The sequence below is a fragment of the Crotalus tigris genome, unplaced genomic scaffold, assembly GCF_016545835.1.
Source record: "Crotalus tigris isolate CLP2741 ecotype Arizona unplaced genomic scaffold, ASM1654583v1 scf7180000021590.295515839:345692, whole genome shotgun sequence".
Taxonomy (NCBI): Eukaryota; Metazoa; Chordata; class Lepidosauria; order Squamata; family Viperidae; genus Crotalus; species Crotalus tigris.
Genome location: NW_024098579.1, coordinates 254,603 through 279,283, shown reverse-complemented (window position 1 = coordinate 279,283; position 24,681 = coordinate 254,603). Strand labels below are relative to the sequence as shown.

General features: G+C 41.4%; 1 protein-coding gene across 4 annotated transcripts in view; it reads left to right on the top strand.

The window, feature by feature from the left end:
• The window catches only part of LOC120296831 (1-phosphatidylinositol 4,5-bisphosphate phosphodiesterase zeta-1-like), a 63,838-nt gene that overhangs the window by 14,158 nt on the left and 24,999 nt on the right, over window positions 1-24,681 (top strand). For all 4 annotated transcript variants that reach the window (XR_005553595.1, XM_039318853.1, XM_039318852.1 and 1 more), the window contains 2 exons: window positions 18,909-19,110; window positions 22,697-22,841. Coding sequence is in view for 3 of the 4 variants with exons in the window: in XM_039318853.1 (XP_039174787.1) it covers window positions 18,909-19,110; window positions 22,697-22,841 (347 nt within the window). In the remaining variant the exon portion in view is untranslated. The remainder of the gene's footprint in view (window positions 1-18,908; window positions 19,111-22,696; window positions 22,842-24,681) is intronic.

Here is a 24,681-nt window from a genome sequence, read left to right as displayed (position 1 = left end):
TTAAACATAGTCCAGACGTGGCTGTGGAAAATAACATCCCAGAAAAAGAATTCCCCAATGTAGAAACTTGGAATGTTGCTCTGTTTTAAGCCTTCTTCCTTCTCAATCAAATTTATAAGCTGCCAAACATTTCCCAGTGCACAATAATCACACAAGGACAACACATTGCTTCATTAAAAGAATACACAGACACTTCCTATAGCCACTGTTAGTAAAAGGCTTGGAACTGGGGAGAATTACAGAATGAAATCAACTACATCTGAATTTTCCAAACTGCTTCACCAAAACTTGATAGGATTCATGAAAGACTAAGGTCAACCCTCTATGCTCCAAATTAACTCAGGCACAGCAGGAACGTCCATAACATTTTTTTTTAAGGTAGAACAGAAAGGACAGAAATGAAGGCCATAACTTTCTCCCAAAAAAAACCACCTTGGTTGTGCTGAGTTCTCCTTTGAAAAAACATCACAGCTGTTACTGGGCCCGTTTTCCTTGCTTTCCACAAATTCAGTCCTGCTTTCAGTTTGAGACTGGTATAAGATAAACAGGCCATACCAATACATAAAATAGTAGACTCCATACCTTACACCAGGCTTAAGTCTAGGACATACAGTAGATGACTCAGGAATTCTGGGAGTTGAAGTCCATGAGTCATAAAAGAGCCAAGGTTGCCTACCCTTGGTCTAGGAAATCAATCTGGGATAACATACCCACAGCCTTACGATATAGATGAAGAATGGTGATTAAAATAGGCGACTTTTAATAACCATAACCAAACAGATCATACAGATCCAACAAAGCCACTTCCAGAATGCAGTTGCCCCCCCAAATATGGACCCACCTGAATAGACTCAGAACAAGCCATGCCAGAACTAAGGCAAAGCTCTTTAAGTGGGGAATGGCTGAGAGCCCATAGTGTGACTGTGGTACTCCAAAACAAACGATAACACAAATGTTGAAAACTGTCTCCTCAGGAAACTTCAGAACACCCGGGATGGTCTCACCATAGCCACATCAGAAGCAGTTAGATGAGTTAGCTTCCTTATATAACAAACTATAATATCTATCCCATTGTGACTTTATGGTGCCATATTATGGGGATTTTATTATGGTTTTATCTTAATTTAGTATTATATCTCATATATTGTATTGTCCATTTACTATTATATATACAGTATATATATAATATAGTATATATATATATATATATATATATATATATATATATCTATATATATATATATATATATATAATATATGTATATGTTTTGAGGTTTTCGCGGGTATTTGTATATAGGTCTTTGGTTGTTCGGGTTTTCCCCGCGTAAAATTGGAAGTGTCTTGGCAACGTTTCGACGAAGTCACATTCGTCATCTTCAGGCTGGTGTTTTTAGCTTCTTGCTTTGAGCAGCAATGTGTGGTTTTAGCTGTTTCTTCCTTTTAACTGCCAGTGAGGGTATGAACTGATTGGATGGGAGCTTGGCTGTGTTCTGATTGGGTGGAGGTGTGTTCTGAATGGTTAGGGGCTTGGCTGTGCTCTGATTGGCTGGGGGAGTGTTCTGTTTGGTTGTGCTCAGGTTAGTCTGAGTTGCAGAGGGGTTTAAGATTTTGGGGTTAGGGAGTCGTTTGTCAATAAGGGCAGGTTTCCAAATGGCTGGTAGGCGGGAGGTATCATCTCGCTTGTTCATGCTGTGTGGGCGTTTTTCTATCTCGATGGCTTCTCTGATTATTCTGTTATTAAAATGTTCACTTTTGGCAATGGTTCTGGTATTTTTAAAGTCAATTTCATGTCCTGTGGCTTTAAGGTGTTGGACCAGGGAAGATGTTGGTTCCTCTTTTTTGACTGAGTTCTTATGTTCTTCAATGCGTGCACTTATTCTTCTGTTGGTTTGTCCGATGTATGTGGTGGGACAAGTGGTGCATGGGATTTCGTATACTCCTTGATTTTCTAATTCAATTTTATCTTTGGGGTTTCTAAGGATGGTGGATATTTTTCTGTTTGTGCAGAATGCTGTTTTGATGTTGTGTTTATGGAGGATCTTACTGATTCTGTCTGTGGTGCCTTTTATGTATGGGAGGAGGGCTTTGCCGTTTTCTTGTTCTTTGTCTTGGATTTTGGTGGGGGTTTCTTTTTGGATTAGGTTTGTAATCTTATTTCTATGGAATCCATTGGATGTTAGTACATTGGTGAGAGTGTGTAGTTCGGGTTTTAGGTGTTGTTCGTCAGCTAAGCGTTTTGTTCTGGAGATGAGTGTCTTGGCTACAGAGTTGATCTGTGCTGGGTGGTGGTGTGAGAGAGCGTGCAGATAGCGGTTTGTGTGTGTTTTCTTCTGGTAGATGGTGTGTCCTAGGGAGCCATTGGATTTCTTGTAGACTAAGACATCCAGGAAGGGAAGTTGGTTGTTAGCTTCTGTTTCCATGGTGAACTGTATTTTGGGGTGTAGGCTGTTGAGGTGTGTGAGGAAGTTGTCCAGTTTTTCTTTCCCATGTGGCCAGATTATGAAGGTGTCGTCTACGTATCTGAGCCAGAGTTTGGGTTTGTGATCCGATTTTTCTAGAGCTTGGGTTTCAAAGTGTTCCATGTAGAGGTTGGCAATGACAGGTGAGAGGGGTGATCCCATGGGTGCTCCTTCTGTTTGTTTGTATTTTTGTCCATTATAGATGAAGTATGTGTTGGATAGGCAGTGGTTGGTCAGATCTAAGATGTGTTTGGGGGGGTTATATTTGTTTTGAATAGCTGTCAAGGCTTCTTTGATAGGCACTTGGGTGAAGAGGGATATGACATCGAAGCTCACTAGTAGGTCGCTGGGCTGTAAGTTTTGTTTCTTTATGATCTCTATAAACTGGAATGAGTTTTTTACGTGTGAGGTGATGGATTCTGCATAGGGCTGTAGTTGTTTGGCGAGAAATTTGGCTAGGTTTTGTAGAGGTGAGCCTATGGAGCTGACTATAGGTCTGAGTGGGGTTCCTTCTTTGTGTATCTTGGGGAGACCATAGAGTTTAGGGCATCTGGATGATTTCTCTCTGGGAATGATTCTTTGCTGGATCTCTTCGCTAATGGGGGAGGCTTTTATCTTGGTTCTGGTGGTTTTTTCCAGGTAGGTGGTGGGATCTGTATTTAGGGGTTTGTATGTGGAGTCTTGGAGTAGGTTGGTTAATTTGGTTTGGTAGTCAGATGTGTTCATAACCACCGTGGCGTTGCCCTTGTCTGCTGGTAGGATTATTATGCTGGTGTCTTCTTTCAGGTTACGTAGTGCTGTCTGTTCCTCTTTGGGTAAGTTGCTTTTGGGTGGCTTGCTGGTGCAGAGGATGTTGGTGATTTTGAGTCTGATTTTGTTAGCGTCATCGGGGTTGATTTTGGTCAGGCTGGTTTCAACTCCACATATAATGGTTTCAGTGGGGATGTGTTTGGGAGCGACTGCAAAGTTGAATCCTTTGGAAAGGACATTGGTTTCGGCTTTGGTGAGGATCCTATCTGAGATGTTATGCACTGTTTGTTTCATGTGTGGCTGTGAGGGAGGAGGGGTTTGTTTCTGGCGTTCTTGTAGTCTTCGGAGTTTGTTGGTGTGTGTATCTGTCTTGAGGGTGGTCTGTGTTTCGGCTCTCCAGACGGCGAGTTGTTTGGATTTGTCCCAAAGTGCGGGGTGGATCTTGTTGCTGAGTTTGAGGTGGAGTGTGAGGAGATCTTTGTTAATTCGGTCTAGGAGGAATCTTTTTGTGTGAAGTTCATTTCTGATTAGGGCCAATTCTGTTCTTTTCAGGATCCGTTTGGTGGCTGCAGAGTTGGAGTGGAATTTCAGTTGGAAACATGTGGGGATTAGATTTTGATCTCGGCAGTTACGTAGGAATGCGAGGTCACATAAAATGGAAGCTCTTTGGACTTCAAGTTTTTCATAGGTCCTGGTCAGATGGTGGATTTCCTCCCCGTAGAGGTTCGATATTTGTTTTCTGAGGTTTTCGCGGGTATTTGTATATAGGTCTTTGGTTGTTCGGGTTTTCTCCCGCGTAAAATTGGAAGTGTCTTGGCAACGTTTCGACGAAGTCACATTCGTCATCTTCAGGCTGGTGTTTTTAGCTTCTTGCTTTGAGCAGCAATGTGTGGTTTTAGCTGTTTCTTCCTTTTAACTGCCAGTGAGGGTATGAACTGATTGGATGGGAGCTTGGCTGTGTTCTGATTGGGTGGAGGTGTGTTCTGAATGGTTAGGGGCTTGGCTGTGCTCTGATTGGCTGGGGGAGTGTTCTGTTTGGTTGTGCTCAGGTTAGTCTGAGTTGCAGAGGGGTTTAAGATTTTGGGGTTAGGGAGTCGTTTGTCAATAAGGGCAGGTTTCCAAATGGCTGGTAGGCGGGAGGTATCATCTCGCTTGTTCATGCTGTGTGGGCGTTTTTCTATCTCGATGGCTTCTCTGATTATTCTGTTATTAAAATGTTCACTTTTGGCAATGGTTCTGGTATTTTTAAAGTCAATTTCATGTCCTGTGGCTTTAAGGTGTTGGACCAGGGAAGATGTTGGTTCCTCTTTTTTGACTGAGTTCTTATGTTCTTCAATGCGTGCACTTATTCTTCTGTTGGTTTGTCCGATGTATGTGGTGGGACAAGTGGTGCATGGGATTTCGTATACTCCTTGATTTTCTAATTCAATTTTATCTTTGGGGTTTCTAAGGATGGTGGATATTTTTCTGTTTGTGCAGAATGCTGTTTTGATGTTGTGTTTATGGAGGATCTTACTGATTCTGTCTGTGGTGCCTTTTATGTATGGGAGGAGGGCTTTGCCGTTTTCTTGTTCTTTGTCTTGGATTTTAGTGGGGGTTTCTTTTTGGATTAGGTTTGTAATCTTATTTCTATGGAATCCATTGGATGTTAGTACATTGGTGAGAGTGTGTAGTTCGGGTTTTAGGTGTTGTTCGTCAGCTAAGCGTTTTGTTCTGGAGATGAGTGTCTTGGCTACAGAGTTGATCTGTGCTGGGTGGTGGTGTGAGAGAGCGTGCAGATAGCGGTTTGTGTGTGTTTTCTTCTGGTAGATGGTGTGTCCTAGGGAGCCATTGGATTTCTTGTAGACTAAGACATCCAGGAAGGGAAGTTGGTTGTTAGCTTCTGTTTCCATGGTGAACTGTATTTTGGGGTGTAGGCTGTTGAGGTGTGTGAGGAAGTTGTCCAGTTTTTCTTTCCCATGTGGCCAGATTATGAAGGTGTCGTCTACATATCTGAGCCAGAGTTTGGGTTTGTGATCCGATTTTTCTAGAGCTTGGGTTTCAAAGTGTTCCATGTAGAGGTTGGCAATGACAGGTGAGAGGGGTGATCCCATGGGTGCTCCTTCTGTTTGTTTGTATTTTTGTCCATTATAGATGAAGTATGTGTTGGATAGGCAGTGGTTGGTCAGATCTAAGATGTGTTTGGGGGGGTTATATTTGTTTTGAATAGCTGTCAAGGCTTCTTTGATAGGCACTTGGGTGAAGAGGGATATGACATCGAAGCTCACTAGTAGGTCGCTGGGCTGTAAGCTTTGTTTCTTTATGATCTCTATAAACTGGAATGAGTTTTTTACGTGTGAGGTGATGGATTCTGCATAGGGCTGTAGTTGTTTGGCGAGAAATTTGGCTAGGTTTTGTAGAGGTGAGCCTATGGAGCTGACTATAGGTCTGAGTGGGGTTCCTTCTTTGTGTATCTTGGGGAGACCATAGAGTTTAGGGCATCTGGATGATTTCTCTCTGGGAATGATTCTTTGCTGGATCTCTTCGCTAATGGGGGAGGCTTTTATCTTGGTTCTGGTGGTTTTTTCCAGGTAGGTGGTGGGATCTGTATTTAGGGGTTTGTATGTGGAGTCTTGGAGTAGGTTGGTTAATTTGGTTTGGTAGTCAGATGTGTTCATAACCACCGTGGCGTTGCCCTTGTCTGCTGGTAGGATTATTATGCTGGTGTCTTCTTTCAGGTTACGTAGTGCTGTCTGTTCCTCTTTGGGTAAGTTGCTTTTGGGTGGCTTGCTGGTGCAGAGGATGTTGGTGATTTTGAGTCTGATTTTGTTAGCGTCATCGGGGTTGATTTTGGTCAGGCTGGTTTCAACTCCACATATAATGGTTTCAGTGGGGATGTGTTTGGGAGCGACTGCAAAGTTGAATCCTTTGGAAAGGACATTGGTTTCGGCTTTGGTGAGGATCCTATCTGAGATGTTATGCACTGTTTGTTTCATGTGTGGCTGTGAGGGAGGAGGGGTTTGTTTCTGGCGTTCTTGTAGTCTTCGGAGTTTGTTGGTGTGTGTATCTGTCTTGAGGGTGGTCTGTGTTTCGGCTCTCCAGACGGCGAGTTGTTTGGATTTGTCCCAAAGTGCGGGGTGGATCTTGTTGCTGAGTTTGAGGTGGAGTGTGAGGAGATCTTTGTTAATTCGGTCTAGGAGGAATCTTTTTGTGTGAAGTTCATTTCTGATTAGGGCCAATTCTGTTCTTTTCAGGATCCGTTTGGTGGCTGCAGAGTTGGAGTGGAATTTCAGTTGGAAACATGTGGGGATTAGATTTTGATCTCGGCAGTTACGTAGGAATGCGAGGTCACATAAAATGGAAGCTCTTTGGACTTCAAGTTTTTCATAGGTCCTGGTCAGATGGTGGATTTCCTCCCCGTAGAGGTTCGATATTTGTTTTCTGAGGTTTTCGCGGGTATTTGTATATAGGTCTTTGGTTGTTCGGGTTTTCTCCCGCGTAAAATTGGAAGTGTCTTGGCAACGTTTCGACGAAGTCACATTCGTCATCTTCAGGCTGGTGTTTTTAGCTTCTTGCTTTGAGCAGCAATGTGTGGTTTTAGCTGTTTCTTCCTTTTAACTGCCAGTGAGGGTATGAACTGATTGGATGGGAGCTTGGCTGTGTTCTGATTGGGTGGAGGTGTGTTCTGAATGGTTAGGGGCTTGGCTGTGCTCTGATTGGCTGGGGGAGTGTTCTGTTTGGTTGTGCTCAGGTTAGTCTGAGTTGCAGAGGGGTTTAAGATTTTGGGGTTAGGGAGTCGTTTGTCAATAAGGGCAGGTTTCCAAATGGCTGGTAGGCGGGAGGTATCATCTCGCTTGTTCATGCTGTGTGGGCGTTTTTCTATCTCGATGGCTTCTCTGATTATTCTGTTATTAAAATGTTCACTTTTGGCAATGGTTCTGGTATTTTTAAAGTCAATTTCATGTCCTGTGGCTTTAAGGTGTTGGACCAGGGAAGATGTTGGTTCCTCTTTTTTGACTGAGTTCTTATGTTCTTCAATGCGTGCACTTATTCTTCTGTTGGTTTGTCCGATGTATGTGGTGGGACAAGTGGTGCATGGGATTTCGTATACTCCTTGATTTTCTAATTCAATTTTATCTTTGGGGTTTCTAAGGATGGTGGATATTTTTCTGTTTGTGCAGAATGCTGTTTTGATGTTGTGTTTATGAAGGATCTTACTGATTCTGTCTGTGGTGCCTTTTATGTATGGGAGGAGGGCTTTGCCGTTTTCTTGTTCTTTGTCTTGGATTTTGGTGGGGGTTTCTTTTTGGATTAGGTTTGTAATCTTATTTCTATGGAATCCATTGGATGTTAGTACATTGGTGAGAGTGTGTAGTTCGGGTTTTAGGTGTTGTTCGTCAGCTAAGCGTTTTGTTCTGGAGATGAGTGTCTTGGCTACAGAGTTGATCTGTGCTGGGTGGTGGTGTGAGAGAGCGTGCAGATAGCGGTTTGTGTGTGTTTTCTTCTGGTAGATGGTGTGTCCTAGGGAGCCATTGGATTTCTTGTAGACTAAGACATCCAGGAAGGGAAGTTGGTTGTTAGCTTCTGTTTCCATGGTGAACTGTATTTTGGGGTGTAGGCTGTTGAGGTGTGTGAGGAAGTTGTCCAGTTTTTCTTTCCCATGTGGCCAGATTATGAAGGTGTCGTCTACATATCTGAGCCAGAGTTTGGGTTTGTGATCCGATTTTTCTAGAGCTTGGGTTTCAAAGTGTTCCATGTAGAGGTTGGCAATGACAGGTGAGAGGGGTGATCCCATGGGTGCTCCTTCTGTTTGTTTGTATTTTTGTCCGTTATAGATGAAGTATGTGTTGGATAGGCAGTGGTTGGTCAGATCTAAGATGTGTTTGGGGGGGTTATATTTGTTTTGAATAGCTGTCAAGGCTTCTTTGATAGGCACTCCTCCCTTGCCCTGATGTTCTCCGTGTTCACCACTTTCCACCGTTCCATCTGTTTATTACGCAATCGGGTGTTTACTCCACCTCTCTCTCCATCCTCCCCCCTCTGTGTCACACGCTCTTCGCCGTTGCCACTGTGAACGGCATTCAAGTAGGCACTACGCATCCGAATCCCCATGCTCTGGATCCCCGCGCTCTCACTCCCCCCTCTTGTATCCATTTTTGAGACAGTTTCGGAATATTCGTCCCGGGGGGGGGCTATACCAGTGATGGCGAACCTTTTAGAGACCGAGTGCCCAAACAGCAACCAAAAACCACTTATGTATCATCGACTGCTGGTTGGGCATGACTCTTTGGGTGGCTGTGGCCCATACGGTGGGCATGGCTGTGGTGGTAATGGCAGACTGGGTGGGACTAAAAAGTTCAATCAATCAATTCCAACATTGCGAGATCTTTTTTTTTTCCACAAGAAGTTAAAATTGATTAATTGAACCTTTTTTTTTTGGCACACGACAGTGGAGGCCTAAAGTGAAAAGGTTTTATAAAACCCAGCTGAAAGCCTAGGACTGAGGTGATGGCGTGCGTGCCCACAGAGAGGGCTCCGCGTGCCACCTGTGGCACGCGTGCCATAGGTTCGCCATCACGGCCCTATACCATTTCAGCCAATGGCTGTCCAGTGTCTTCTTAAAAACTTCCAGCAATGGAGCATTCACTATTTCTGAAGGCAGGTTGTTTCACTGGTTCATTGTTCTAACTGTCAGGATGTTTCTCCTTAGTTCTAGGTTGCTTCTCTCCTTGATTAGTTTCCACCCATTGCTTCTTGTCTTGCCTTCAGGAGCTTTGGAGAATAGCTTAACTCCCTCTTCTTTGGGGCAGCCCCTGAGATATTGGAACTTATTGCTATAGGAATCCAACCATTGTGATTTTATGACCTTGTTAAACCCAAACAACTGTATTTTCTCCAGCGCTTCTTGCTTATTCAAATCATGGCTTAGTGCAATCTGTGAGTCTAGTTTCTGAAGACTTAACACCTTAACTGGCAATTGTGTGGATGTTTCTAGAGTTTCCCCCCAGCTGATCTGAGATCAAAAGAAGTCTGGTAGCACCTTTTCAGAGTAACAATTTTTATTAAGAGGCATAAGCTTTAGGGGAGGGGGGGGGAGCTACAATTCACAGATGGTGAAGTTGCTGTTGAAACTGATGTAGGATTTAAATTGGAAGAAGAGAAGACGGCAGTTCTACAGATGGAGGTTATATGTTACGTGTACTTTATCAATTAAAAATATGGTAATGTGTTGAAAATCCATTGTTTTCATTGCTGATCTGAAAAGGTGCTGCTAGACTCCTGATTCTATATGATCTTGAGAATGTTTATGAAAAATGGTCATAAGTCACTTTTTTTCAATACAGTTGTAACTTTGAATGGTTACTAATGGTTTTAAGTCGAGAACTCCCTGTATTAAGGATATATCTTGAAAGTCTGAAAGTATCTCTCTCCCCAACTCGCTTTTACAATCTAAAAATCTAAAAAAAAAAAGCCCTTTCTGAGTCCTTTATCACAGCCCCATTTATTTTGCAGTCTTAACTGATCATTGTCTAGTCTGCAGATCTTCCTCTTTTATTCAAGATCATTCTCACATACCGTTGTATTAACTGACTTCAACAGGACTTAAAATTTATTTGTTATTTAGTAATTAAGTTTATATGGCTGCCCATCTCATTGAAAGTAACCTTAATGCAAAATGATCTAACTAGGTTTGTTCTCCTAAAGTAGCTATTAAAATAAACACTTTTCTGGCTTTACAGAATTAAACTAATCCAAAAGTAGCAGATTCACATCATTCTGGGGGACAATATTCCCCAGAGATTTTTTAATTTTTTTTTTTACTTTCGGCAAACTGCTAAAATACTGGTTGTTTTTTCAAGCTTAGGGCTGGGAGAGTGGTTGAGTCCCTTTGAAGTGTTTTTTTTGCTGTTTGTGTTTTTGATTCTGTCTTCTGGTCATTTGTCTTCTTTTTTTTTCTTGATATGCTTTCTTTTAATTGTTTTATCTGTAAGCCACCTGGGGTTGCTATGGAGTTGGGTAGCCTTGAAATTGAAATAAATTTTAAAAAGCATGCTTGGCTACCTAAAAAGGAAAATAGTATTAGATAAATCAAACTTCCTATGTTGTGCAAATGCAGGGGCTACTGTGTGACAGAGATAGCACAATCACTTTGTCTGTAGAAGCTTTCTGCTCACTAGGGCCAAAGGCAAGAGCGAGGTTGTGAGATGGGTCTTTATCAATTGTCCTTCTGGTTGTTTTTCATCTGTCAGTGAATCTTTGGGTTTAAAAAACAGCAGAAAACATCCTACCTCTTTTTTTTCTCTCTCTCTCTCTCTTGTGCTCAATCCCCTTGCTCAAACAGGAAACCCTATACCATTTCAGACAAATGATTGTCCAATCTCTTCTTAAAATCCTCTAGTGATGGAGCACCCACAGCTTCTGAAGGCAAGCCATTCAACTGATTAATTGTTCTAACTGTCAGGACATTTCTCCTTATTTAGAGGTTAGTTCTCTCCTTGATTAGTTTCTATCCACTGCTCTTGTTCTGCCTTCAGGTGCTTTGAAGAATAGGTTGACTCCCTTTTCTTTGTGGCAGCCCCTTGGATGTTGAAACAGTGCTATCATGTCACCCCTTGTCCTTCTTTTCATTAAACAACATATACCCAATTCATGCAACTGTTCTTTTAGCCTACAGTCCCCTAGTTGTCTTTGGTACTCTTCTCTGCACTCTTTCTTGAGTCTCATCATCTTTTTTTTTTGTATTGTGGAACCAAAAGTGGATGCAATATTCATCCAGTCTCACCAAGGCATTATAAACACTTCATGTGATCTTGAATTTATCCCTCTGTTAATACAGCCTAGAACTGCATTAATCTTTTTGGCAGCTGCAGCACACTGCTGGCTCCTAGTTAAGTGATTGTGCACTAGGATTCCAAAATCCTTCTCATAATTATTACTGTTGAGCCAGGTACCATCTATTTTATATCTGTGCATTTTGCCTAAATGTAGAACCTTACTTTTCTCACCACTGAATTTCATTTTGTTAGATGGGGCCCAGAGTTCAAGTCTGTCGAGATCCTTCTGTATTTTGAGCTTATCTTCTGGAGCAGGGGTCTTCAAACAAGTCCCTTTTATGACTTGTGGACTTCAACTCCTAGAATTCCTCAGCCAGGCATGCTAGCTGAGGAATTCTGGGAGTTGAAGTCCACAAGTCATAAAAGGGCCAGGTTTGAAGACCCTTGTTCTGGAGTGTTGGCTATTCCTGCTAGTTTGGTGGTGTCTGCAGATTCGATGAGTTACTTTTCTATTCTCTCATCTAAATAATTTAGAAAAATATTGAAGAGTACTGGGCCTAAGACAGATTCAGTAATAGTTGGGATGAGGCATATTCTGCATCTGTATTATGTAATTATGAATATTTCCTTTTTAAGTGGATAAATAGTAGAGAAGATATGTACTTCAAGGTTGCACTTGTGGGTCCTTAGTGTTTTCTGAGCATGGTTGTTTTCTTGCACAAGTTCAACACTTGGCTAGGTAATACTATGAGTGCAGAGGAGAATCTCCCTGTCAGTCTTGGCTGGTGTGTGGTTTCTTCTCTGATAGTTCTTTGGTTATGGTCTTATTTCTTCCTTGATTGTTTCTTCTGCTTAATGGGACTTTAACTACTAGGGATGTTATGTTTCCACATAAGTATGAAACAGCACCAGGTAAACAATATTAGCTAACCTAGAAATGAGCTATCTGCAGGAAAACAAACAAGTTCAGAGAACGAGGTTGAAACTGAAGTACTTTGGCCACCTAATGATAAGGAAGGACTCACTGGAGAAGAGCCTAATGCTGGGAAAGATGGAGGGCAATAGAAGAAGGGGACGACAGAGAATAAGGTGGCTGGATGGAGTCACTGAAGCAGAAGGTGTGAGCTTAAATGGACTCCAGAAGATGGTAGAGGACAGGAAGGTCTGGAGGAACGTTGTCCATGGGGTTGCGATGGGTCGGACACGACTTTGCAACTAACAACAACAATTACTTGATCATCTTTTAGATTCAGCATTTGCTCAGGAGCACATTTCTAACAAGAATACCTTCTGAATTCAAATCTCTAATGCTAACTGGCCAGGTTGTGCAATAGATAAAAATGGACTCTAGGCAGCTTTCTGTTTTGGGACTACCATTCCTCTTGATCCTTGTACACAGTTGGCAGGAGACTTCTAGGCTTTAGCCAGTTCTAAGATGATTTTGCTAGGAAGATGAAAATGGGATACTGCTGCAGGAGCAGAGAGAGATAAAGGTTAGAATTGTGTAGTGTTCCAGATTAGAGATATGAATGTAGCACTATACATACATATTTACATTATACTACCCTCCAGAGAAAGACATAGCTGCTTTAAAGAGCTGCAGACAAATGCTATATTTGCATTTCCAGCAGATTCTGAAACTTGTTTTGAACTTGTGGCAAATTCCTGAAGCATTGCACAGCCTGAATAACCTAGATATAAAATATCTAGGTGTTATCTGTTTCTTGAGCAGTGCTCTTCTTTGCTTTCTTACTTAAAATATAGCAGGGAAGGGTAGTTTTCATATCAAAGTACACATTCTCTCTTGCGGCTTCCAAGCTCTCAGCTACATCTAGCCTAATTCTGAACCTTGGGCTCAGTGTGACTTGCAAACTGAGACAATTCTTTTCCTGCTGAGTAATAGGGTTTGGAGTGATTCTGTTTTCCTCAGTGTCTGAACTTTATTGATAAAATAAATCACTGTAATTGGTGTAATGGGCAGAACTCTGGATTTCAGCCCTGAATAAGTCAACATTCTGTGTGACATACACTTTTATTATTACAAACTTAATCTAGTATCCAGAATATTCTAAGCTTTTTGCAAAAGTATTGGATCAATGGTTCACAGCCAAAGAAACTTCAAGGGACATGAATCAAAAGGAATTGGAGGTAATAAGGGTCATGAAAATAAGAGGGTACTTGGGTTTAAAACACAATTCAGACTTCCAATATCATTTTGAAGCACAATTGTGTAACAGATGTAATCAATAAAACGTTTTAAAAAACAGGGGAGGGACAGAGATAGAAAAGAGAATCTTGCCCGTAATGGATATAGCCCATAGTGTTGAGATTATGCCTTTTGGTGTTACAAGCCAATCTGTCACTTGCAGGCACAATTTATTTTCAAGGAGAGAAGAATAAAAAGGGGATACATTTTGAAATGTATCTCAGTAAGAGAGAAAAAAAAAACATACTAAGCTGGATCGAGGAGGTGGAAGTGAAAAGCATAGAGATAAAAAAGCATATTGAGCACAAAACAGATAAAAAAGTAGTCTAGGTTGGGATATGGAAAGAAATTGCTTGAAGAAAAGGATAAAAAGTACCAAGATGAATAAAACTATATATATTAAGAAATGAAACTGTGAATGTTTTGAAAATTATTTGAGGAGATGCTTCAGAATGTATAGGAGGGCAAGACCAGCATCTCTTTAAAGCAGCTACTTTTGGATGATGAATTCTAGAAAAACTAAAAATGTATTAGCTTTAAGAAGTCGACTCTTTTAAATAACCATGTCTTTAATGCAACCCATTAAATTCATTAACATGTCTCATTAAATGAGCTTAATCATTAAAACAACCACATCTTTAATGTGGCTCATTAAAGTAGCTGCCTTTTTTACAGGTTTATCTGTCTTAAAGAGATGCTGTGTTTTTGCCCCCCTGCACTTGGAACCAACTCTTCTGAATAATTTTTGAAACAAGTACAATCCTAAAAAAAAAAAAAAAAAAGAGAGCAGGCTAATTTTAGATTTGGAAAAAGGAGCTTTAGACAGAAGCAATGCAATTTTAACCAATTAAAAATATGTATATCACAGAAACTAAACACTTCTTATCTGGAAAGCTAATTCAATTAAGCATTTATTAGTAATATATAACTGTTAAAAATAATTATAAAGTTGTTATTACACTGTTGGCACACAGCCCCAAGAGAGGTATTCATTCAGATTTAAAAGGGAGAAAAAAGGGACTAAGAAACTACTCAGTCATATCCATGAACATCACTGAAAAAAAAAGATAAAAAGGCACATGGACAGAAAGAATGACCCATCTTGTCTCTTTTGCTCCTCCACTTCCCTGTGGAAGCCCCATGTAGCCAGTCAAGAAGCAAGAAACATACAGCCTTCAGAAATGTCTCTTTAATGCCATTCAAGGGTAAATGGAAAACTGAAGAACTAACAAAATCCCAGCATCATTTTTCTTAATGAAGGCAGAATCTCTGAATGATCTGAAACACTTCTTCTTATGTTTCTTCCCACTTGGTCTAAGTTCCATCTGACTCACCTTTAATCAGTTGATTATTTACCCTTCCACTCTTTCCCAGCCTCAACACACTCTCTTACACACTCTCTTACTCTTACACTTAGAAGCGTAACACAGCAGAACGGAAGTAATGAGGATGCCACAATTATCATCATTAAAAGAACTACTGTATTTTCACATTCTCTGCTCTCTGGTGGCTCCATTCTGTTGCTTGCCTACAACCTTAGCCTTTCCTAGAGAATCATCTCTAACCTAGTCCTATCTGGATGAACTGAGATAATATTTCGGCACTCAGATCATCCCCAGGTCTCTAAGTTGTGGAAAGATATCTTTGGGCTGCAAAGAATTGAAAGGGCACTTTCTAGAATCCACACAGGGAAAATCTGTCCCTTGTGTGATTGTCAACATGCTGCATAAGCTGAGAGTACAGGAGTATCATCAGGATGCAGTCTGTGAACATCTTCTTGATTTTTTTTAACCACACCTTGTGGACATATTTGTGAGGTTATCTTGTGGAACAAACCTGAGTGAAATAGTAAGTCACCGACCACTCTCTTTGCAATAGGGATGTTTTTTTGATAACCCACATCTATAATTCAAAGATGTATCCAAGTCAGAAGAATATCTGAGTCAGATGAAGAAGGATAAATGGTTCCATTCGAAAAATAGGAAAACAAGAGAGTGAAAACCTTTTTGATGCTGGCCCGGAAAAGTTATGTCCCCTAACCTGAAAATGCTGTAGCAGTAAATCTCACTTTAAGGCCAGCAACATTTCTACGTCTTCTGTGTTGCAAGAGCCAGTTATTAATGGTGGAACAAATGAGCTGGTTTACCCAACAAGCTAAATGTCAACTCCAAATTATCAAACTCCACTTCACCAGCAATATTTGTAAGCAGGGCCAACAATGGGACCAGGATCATACCATTGAGATGCCCTTTTCCTTGTTGGAACAAATGCTTTGAATCCTCTGGGCCTATCTGTTGTTTGGGTCACATGCTGTGCTGAAATAATTATGGCTTAATGTGATGGCTTGCTTCAGACAAGATATTAATGGAGTATCTGGGTTTCCCATAACAGGGAGAATCAAAATTACCCAGAGCCAATTTAGCTTTAGAGAAATATATTGAGAGAAACAAGGCACTGCAGAGAAGGGTTATTATGTATTAGCTTAATGTTTCTCAACTTCAGCTACTTTAAGATGTGTGGACTTCAACTTCCAGCATAACTGGCTGGAAAATTCTGGGAGTTGAAGTCTAGATATCTTAAAGTTTCTAAAGTTGAGAAACACTGTATAAAAGAGAACTTCGCTCAAAGTTTCAAAGAAACTATTGTGGTTGCCCCATCAGCCTCAACATCAGGGCAGGGGTGGGGGAGTGGCAGTCATCGCTCGGAAGTCCTTGAGTCCTCGTGGGATTCCTGCCCCGGATGTTGTTGGGTGTGAGTCCCTCCTATTGAAGTTGGGTTCATGGGTTCAGTTGGGCTTGCTGCTGATGTACCTACTTCCCAGCTGCGTTGCAACAGCCCTGCCTGCGTTGCTGGAGTCAGTAACCAGGTTAGCGGTGGAGTTCCCCAAACTTATGGTACTGGAGGACTTTAACCTACCATCACTCGGAGATCGCTCAGAGGCGGCGCAGGAGTTCATGGCTTCCATGGCAACCATGGACCTGACCCAGGTAATCCAGGATCCGACTCATAGGGGTGGTCACACACTTGACCTTGTGTTTCTCTCGGGGCAATGGAGACATGATCTGGAATTAGGGGGAATAGAGATCTCACCCTTGTCATGGACAGATCATTTCCTATTGAGGCTGGACTTCAGAGCATCACTCCCCCATCGCAGGGAGAGGGAGCCGACTAGGTGGTTCCGCCCCAGGCGCCTAATGGACCCAGATCGGTTCCAGGAGGAGCTTGGGGAAATACCTGACTCCCTTGTCCACAACTCGTCCGGGTCCCTGGTTGCGGCCTGGAATGAGGCGGCGTCCGGGGCCCTGGATCGAATTGCGCCTTTGTGACCTCTCTGTGGTGGTGGTCCCCGGAGGGCGCCTTGGTTTACTGAGGAGCTCCGGGAGATGAAGCACCACAAGAGATGTCTAGAGCGACGTTGGAGGGCCAGTAACTCTGAATCTGACCGGTCACTATTAAAAGCCTATCTTAGGACTTATTTAGTGGTGATAAGGGTGGCAAAGCGTGTTCGCTTTTCCGCACTTATTGCGTCCGCAGAATCTCGCCCAGCTGCCCTGTTTAGGGTGACCCGCTCCCTTCTTAAAGTGGAGGAGGCGGAGGAACCCTTGCAGGGGAGAGCTGAGGAGTTTGTTCAGTTTCTCTTGGACAAAATCGCTCAGATTCAGAGAGACCTGGACTCCGACTGGGCAGTGCCAGCCAGTTGCCGGGGGCTGGTCTTAGTCATGTTATCTGGAGTGAGTTTGAGCCTGTGACCCCTGATGAAGTGGACAAGGCCATGAGGGCAATGAATGCCGCCACCTGTTTATTGGACCTGTGCCCCTCCCAGTAGGGAGGTGACACGAGGCTGGCTCCAGGCAATAATCAATGCCTCCTTGATGGAGGGGTCTTTCCCGCAACCTTTAAAGGAAGCGGTGGTGAGGCCCATCCTCAAGAAGCCTTCCCTGGACCCAGCTGTTTTGAAGAACTTTCGTCCTGTCTCCAACCTCCCCTTTGTGGGGAAGGTTGTAGAGAAGGTGGTGGCGTCCCAACTCTTGCGATCCTTGGATGAAACTAATTATCTGGACCCTTTTCAATCTGGTTTCAGGCCCGGCTACAGCACTGAGACTGCTTTGGTCGCACTGACCGATGACCTCTGGCGAGCCCGGGATAGGGGTCACTCCTCTGTCCTGGTGCTTCTTGACCTCTCAGCGGCTTTCGATACCATCGACCATGGTATCCTTTTGCATCATCTCGGAGAGGTGGGGGTGGGCGGCACCATATTGCGGTGGTTCTCCTCCTACCTCTCTGATAGGTCGCAGTCAGTGCTGGCGGGCGGACAGAGATCGACCCCTAGGCACCTCGATCATGGGGTGCCTCAGGGCTCGGTCCTGTCCCCCCCTCCTTTTTAACATCTACATGAAACCACTGGGTGAGATCATTCGGCGACACGGGGTGAGGTATCATCAGTACGTGGATGATACCCAATTATATATCTCCACCCTGTGTCCTTTCAGTGAAGCAGTCGATGTGATGTGCCGGTGCCTGGAAGATGTGAGGGTCTGGATGGGGGTGAACAGGCTTAGACTCAACCCTGATAAGACCGAGTGGCTCTGGGTCTTGCCTCCCAAAGGTCAACTGGATGGTCCATCATTAGTCCTGGGGGGGGCAAATTTACCTCCCTCAGCGCAGGCACGCAACTTGGGTGTCCTCCTGGACTCACAGCTAAATTTGCAACAACATCTATCGGCTGTGGCCAGGGGGACCTTTGCCCAGGTTCGCCTGGTGCACCAGTTGCGGCCTTATCTGGACCGAGAGGCTTTACTCACAGTCACTCATACCCTCATCACCTCAAGACTGGATTACTGTAATGCGCTCTACATGGGGCTACCCTTGAAGAGCGTTCGGAGGCTGCAGTTGGTTCAGAATGCAGCCGCGAGAGCGATTGTGGGCGCGCCAAGGTACGCCCACATGTCATCTATCCTCCGCGAGCTGCACTGCCTTCCTGTGGGTCTCCAGACGCAATTCAAGGTGTTGGTTATCACCTTTTAAGCCCTTCATGGCATAGGGCCAGGTGACTTACAGGACCGCATACTGCCGCACAGTTCCCAGAGACCGGTGAGGTCCCATAGATTGGGCCTCCTTCAGGTCCCGTCGGCCAGACAATGTCGGCTGGCGGGCCCTTGGGGAAGGGCCTTTTCTGTGGTGGCTCCGACCTGGTGGAATCAACTCCCCCCTGAGGTTCGAACAACTCCCGGCCTTTAAGAAAGCCGTTAAAACTCTCCTGTTCTGGCAGGCCTGGGGCTGATGTCCCCGGGGGGTGGGGGCGGGACATGATCGGACTTGTGGTATGATTGAATTATTTTATTGTTTTATTCTCGATGATTGTTTTAATTTTGTACGCCACCCTGAGTCCTTTGGGATTGGGCGGCATATAAATAAATAAATTAAATAAATAAATAAATAAATAAATAAATAAATAAATAAATAAATAAAGAATTTTGTTTTACAGCACTACTACAAGCCTATGAAAGAACTATGCCTGGTTCCATGTGCATATATGGTTAAACTAACTAAAATTTTTGCAGGTCTCCTGATTGGACAAGACTTATGTAGCGTTTAATGACATGAAATAAAGTAAGTCTTAATGTGCAGTTTAAGAATTGGTGAAATAATATGTGGACCATTTCTACTCTGCCTAGTTTCATTTGGAACATAACTCTGAAAAACTGAGCTTGTTTCTTTTAATTCCACCATCACCTTTAGCGAGAAGCCAGAAGGAGATGACCATCGAAGGCTTTATACGATACATGCTGTCAGAAGAGTGTAGTTTATTCAAAATGGAGAACAAAACGGTTTACCAAGATATGAATTTCCCGCTGTGCGATTACTTCATATCGTCTTCACACAACACTTACCTTATCCAGGACCAGCTAATAGGGCCAAGTCATCTCTGGGGCTATGCCAAGTATGTACTTCTTTTGGGAGAGAAAGAAGGAATGGTGGATCGATGTCTAAAAAAAAGCTGCTCAAAAATGATAGCTACAGCAAAACCCCAAATCTATATAGAACAATGAAAAGGATTACCTGTTTTATTCAAGTATTCCTTTTCTCTATTTTAACCTTGTTTGCATCTGTGTCAGAAACACCGCGGCATTTCTGGGTTGAAAGGACACCCAATTGGGGGGGACACCCAACTGAGGGCTCCTTTCATTTCCCCAGCAGGAGCTGGAGCAAAGGATGGGAGCTCAACCCCACCCCAAGGCAGCACTTGTACTTCAAACATGGGCTCATTAACCTCCATCCCCGCATCCTAACCACGCAAGCCATTATGCTCCTTTTCTATTCTAACCAAGACAGAACCTCGATTTATGTAGTTATGCAAACATTTATGGAATATGCCATACTATCTAATGCTATTATTTGAAATAAGGTACTTAATTGAATATCGAAGACTTTCTTAACTATTTTTGTAATTTATTAAGCTGAAGGTAGACTAATTAGTCATTCCCCCCCCACTGAAATCAATGGGATAAATACAGTAAGTCATAATTAATAAGTAGGACAATTTTAATCCGTTTTAATTTGATTTCTGACCTGTCTGAATATTTCATGTATTGGGTAGCTGTTATATTATTGGTTAATATTATGTCTCTCTTACTAAATTGTTGGTTTTAGAAGGCGGTTCTTGATCTAATAATTGTAAATTTCTTTGTTCTGGGATTATTTTTATTAAAGAAATTATATTTTGAAGTATTATTTAATATACTGTTACTATTTTTCAAGATGAATGCATCACTGATTTATTACTGTAAATATATATATATATATATGTAAGTAGTCATTGACTTACAACCACGTTGTAGCTGAGCAAGACAGTTGTTAAGTAAGTCTTGCCCCATTTTATGACCTTTCTTGCCACAATTGTTAAGTAAGTCACTGCAATTAGTGAAGTTAGTAGGCAGTAAAGAAGTTGTTAAGTGAATCACTGCAATTGTTAAGTTAATAACACACTTGTTAAGTGAATTTGACTTCCCCATTGACTTTGCTAGTCAGGTCACAAAAGGGGATCACATGACCCCAGGACAATGCAACTGTCATAAATATGAGTCAGTTGCTAAAAATCCAAATTTCGATCATGGGGTTGCTGCAATAATCATAAGTGTGAAAAATTGCCATTTTTTTCAGTGCTGTTGTAACTTTGAATGGTTATTAAACGAATCTTTGTAAGTCAAGGATTACCTGTAGTTTGTATCATTATTATATAACATTACTGGGGGTTAATTCCTTTTACTGGTCTTATGATTATTTTTGTTAGCTATTACAAAAACATGTTTGAATGTGATATATCTGTAAATGTATACATAAATAAAATTGATATTGAACAACTCTTCCAGCATCAGACATGCTGTAATGTTGTGGTTCACTTTGAAATTTCAAAGTTTATCTCTAAATATTATTTATCAGTAACATTTACCTGAAATGAGCTCTACTTTAGGCTGCTTCCAGATTTAAGAACAGAAATAGGGTACAATTCAGGATGATTCCTGTAGCCAAAACAGGAGACTAAAGGAATATTCAGCACAAAATGAAGTGACTTTTGTTTCAACAATTTTCTTGCTGTAATTGACTGTGGAAAAAGTTTGATATCTTAGGGGAAAATTGTACTGTAAACATTCTGCTTATCATTTTGTGCAAATGGAAAAGCAAATTCAAACAGATAGCAACTAGAATACTGCAATATGAATGTACAGATATCAACCTAGCCAATGTGTCATAAGATGATGCTTGACAACTTCACTGGATTTGTCACAGCCAATCAATTAATGCAATTTGTTTGAGAGGTGTGTGTTCCTAAGTCCTATTGTATGGCTTTTTCTTTGCAAGAAACAATGGTTAAACGAATGTTGTCAGCTTGCAGGAGGAAGGATATATTCTTCCTTTAGCACAGTGGTTCTCAACCTGTGGGTCGGGACCCCATTTGGGGTCGAACGACCATTTCACGGGGGTCGCCAAACAACGCAGTCCGCCATTCCCCCCCCCCTTTTCCTTAGCTGTGCTACTCCCTTTTATTCTATTAGCTTTTGAAAGCCAATAGAATAGACTCTCTTGAATAGAGTCTAATTCTATTGGCTTTCAAAAGCCAATAGGAATTGTCCAGGCTGTCTCTGCCCTGCTGAGCCTGCCAAAAGTCCCATTCTGCAAACGGTGCTGCAGCAGTTGAGTAGTCCTCGACTTACGACCAGTTGGGGGTCACGGCTTTAAAAAGGTTGAGAACCACTGCTTTAGCAAGGTAAAACAATTCAGGAGTTGTGGTTAGACAGTTATTGTGGTCATGCTTTTTGTGTAGCCTTCGGCTTCTAGGCAATGAGATTTGGAGATGCATAGGAAAGATGCTCAGACTTTTCTGATCCTAGAAATATGTTTATTTCTTCATGATTTGGAGAATGGACTAAACACATGGGTGGGCCTATATGAAAAAGTCTAAAGTACTGTTTTTTAATGAAAAATAGTAACACTTAAAGATATTACCTCCAAGAACTTTGGTCCAAAGAACGAGGGAGAAAACAACAAAGATTTTAACATACTCATATTTTGAAATCTAATTCCACCCCCCCGAAGCTTACACTTTTTACAGGGATTTGGGAAAGATTCTGAAACGGTTTGAGAATATCATAAAACAAATTACACTAGTGTTCCAAAACTCTATGTCTCCGAGAACATTGAAAAAGATGGCACACCATTTGGATTTCTGTGAGTTATAGTTACAAGACATCTGGAAGATGCAAATTTACTTATAGTCTTGCATTTTAGTCAGTAGCATATGCACAAAATTCACAAAGAACACTGGAATGCCATGCAGCTGAATTAAGTTATCTCTGGGAGTCAGTCAGATTGGCAGGCTTTAATTCCCAGAATTTAGAGTTAGTACTGCCATTATTGACAATTCAGGAAGTTAAAATCCATACATGTGAAAGGTAGCAGCTTGGAGAAGATTGGATTCTCCTTTCAGATCTTTTCCGAGCCATGAAACTCATTGAATTACTTTGGTCTAGTCAGTGTTGTGACTTTTATCTTCTGATGTGAAAATAAAACTGTTTAATATAGTCTTCAATAATTTTGAGGAAAAGCTACACATGATGGGTACTTCAAGGTCATATCATGCTTCATAACTCACAAATAGAGGCAATCCTCCACTGGGAGAAATTGTCAAATACATCATGATTTGAATATAAAGGTATAGAAACCGAGCAACCTACTTATCTGTAGATACAAAACAGTTGTGATGAGTTTTGTGTTCTGTGTGAAAACAAGCTCTCACCCAATAAAGAGCTATTGAAAAATAACCCTGCAAATTATAAAGCAAATTCTGATTTAATGACCCAATGTTTGTAAATCATCGTCACCTTCAAGCTCCTGACCAAGTATAGACAGCATCAAAACAAAAGCAACAACACAGACAACTCCACAATGAGTTCTACTGAATCGGATGCTGAAATGGGATGTTTTGTTGCATTGCTGAAAACCCTCCAAACACATTTTTCTTTTAAAAGTTCCCTTAGAAAGGGATGCCGCTGCGTGGAGATTGACTGCTGGGATGGGCCAAATAACGAGCCAGTGGTTTATCATGGACATACCCTGACGAGCAAAATTACCTTCCAGAATGTCATCAATGTTATACACAAACATGCGTTTGAGGTAGGTGGTGCCCATGGTTGACCAAAGCAGAGGCAACTGTCGGTAATTCATAGAGATGGATGAGTGTGGATGGCTTCCTATTCTATAGATGTAACTGTTCCCCTTATGTGTAATTGCCAGATAATGGAGAGAAAACTCAAACAGATGAACTTTAAAGGTGGTTCGAGGTACTGGTTGCAAAGGAACATAAAAAGATTTTTGCTCTGTGCATCTTGTTGAGGACAACATCACTGAAAACACCATTGGTGTTTTATTGCTTTATTTATTAATAATATTTCTATATTGCCCCATAACAGTTCTGAGAAAATAGCACAAAATCACTGTTTTAAATAGTATGTAATATAATAAAGTACATAAGTAGGACATAAGATCAGATATTTAACATAACAGGTTAAAGTAACAAGAACATTTAACTTTGCTTCATTGGTAACAGCAAGGCCTTTAATTATGTAAATAATGCTAGAATTGGAACATATTAAGACTAATGAGTGTGCCAGAACAACTGATTAACTTGTGAGGAATCTTTATAGAGAACTGTGTAAAAACAGAGTCTAGAAAAACAGAGAGATTCAACATAAGGAAAATACCCCTGTATTTATTTAGGTCACGCAGCAAATTTGTTATAGCAGGTTTAAAAGCAATAAATGCTGGCATCAGATATGCAGACATGGCAAAGTAAAGAAGACTTAGACAAAGTCCTTCAGAAAGTAAAAAATGAAAAATGAAACATCTGAGCCAATGTTAAATATAAGGTATCTACACCACCATCCGCAAATTTTGTGAAGTTGTGACTGACTATAAAAGACAGGAAGCCAGTAGATATTTTTATTTCTTTATCTTTATAGATAAAGAAGGATAGTGGGTTGAAGTAATAAAGAGATTAATCCTTGGCAGGAAAGCCATGATAGATGTGGTCAAGGTGATGAAGGATAAGGATATTGTTATGACAAGCGAGTTCACCATAAATAAAGCAAGAGTCTTTTCAGTGGTAATGTATGGCAGTGAAATATTTAGAAAGTGCAGGGAGAAGAGAGATTGATGTTTTCACTTTATGGATTTGGAGATGAGTACCACAAAAAGCAAGAAGAATCAATCAATTGGTCCTGGACTAAGGCTGACTGTTTTCTTGATATGATGGTGAGTTAGCAGAAATTCACATGATTTAGACATGTGAGGGATGGGCTAAAACAACTCTGCATGGCTAAACTATGGTCAGTGAAAAAAAAGGTAAAAATGGATAGACAGAATTAAAAAATTTCCTTGGAAGAACTACTGATAGTTGGCAGCATCAAGTCAACATGGCAGGCATTTATGTGGACAATTGCTGCCAGTTGGACCCAATTTAGGAGCAACTAACTAAATTGTGCTATTATCATACCAGTTATCTTAATGAGCTTTTATATTCCAGTCCACAATGAAATATGAAATCTTAGATTGTCTGTTCAATCCTGTAGTATGTCTATGGAAATTGCCAGTTATCCATGTCATGGTTGTCCCAAAGATGCTTTTTCAAGAGGCAACTAGACTTTTGTTTTTTTCTTGAAGACATTTAACTTCTCATCTAAGAAGCAAAACTGAAGAAGCTTCTTGAATGAGAAGCAAAACATCTTCAAGGAAAAACAAAGGAAGTCCAGTTGCCTCTTGAAAAAGCAACCTTTGGAACAACCCTGTAGTACATAAACCAATACTCTTAGTAGCAAAATATCCAGCTGCATCTTACCCTATCTTGACTAATTCTAGATAAAATTCCATAAAGGGACAGCCTCATAGAGCATTATAGATCTGATGGGGGATAGGATCAACTTCCCTATTTTTTTAAACACACACACACACACACACA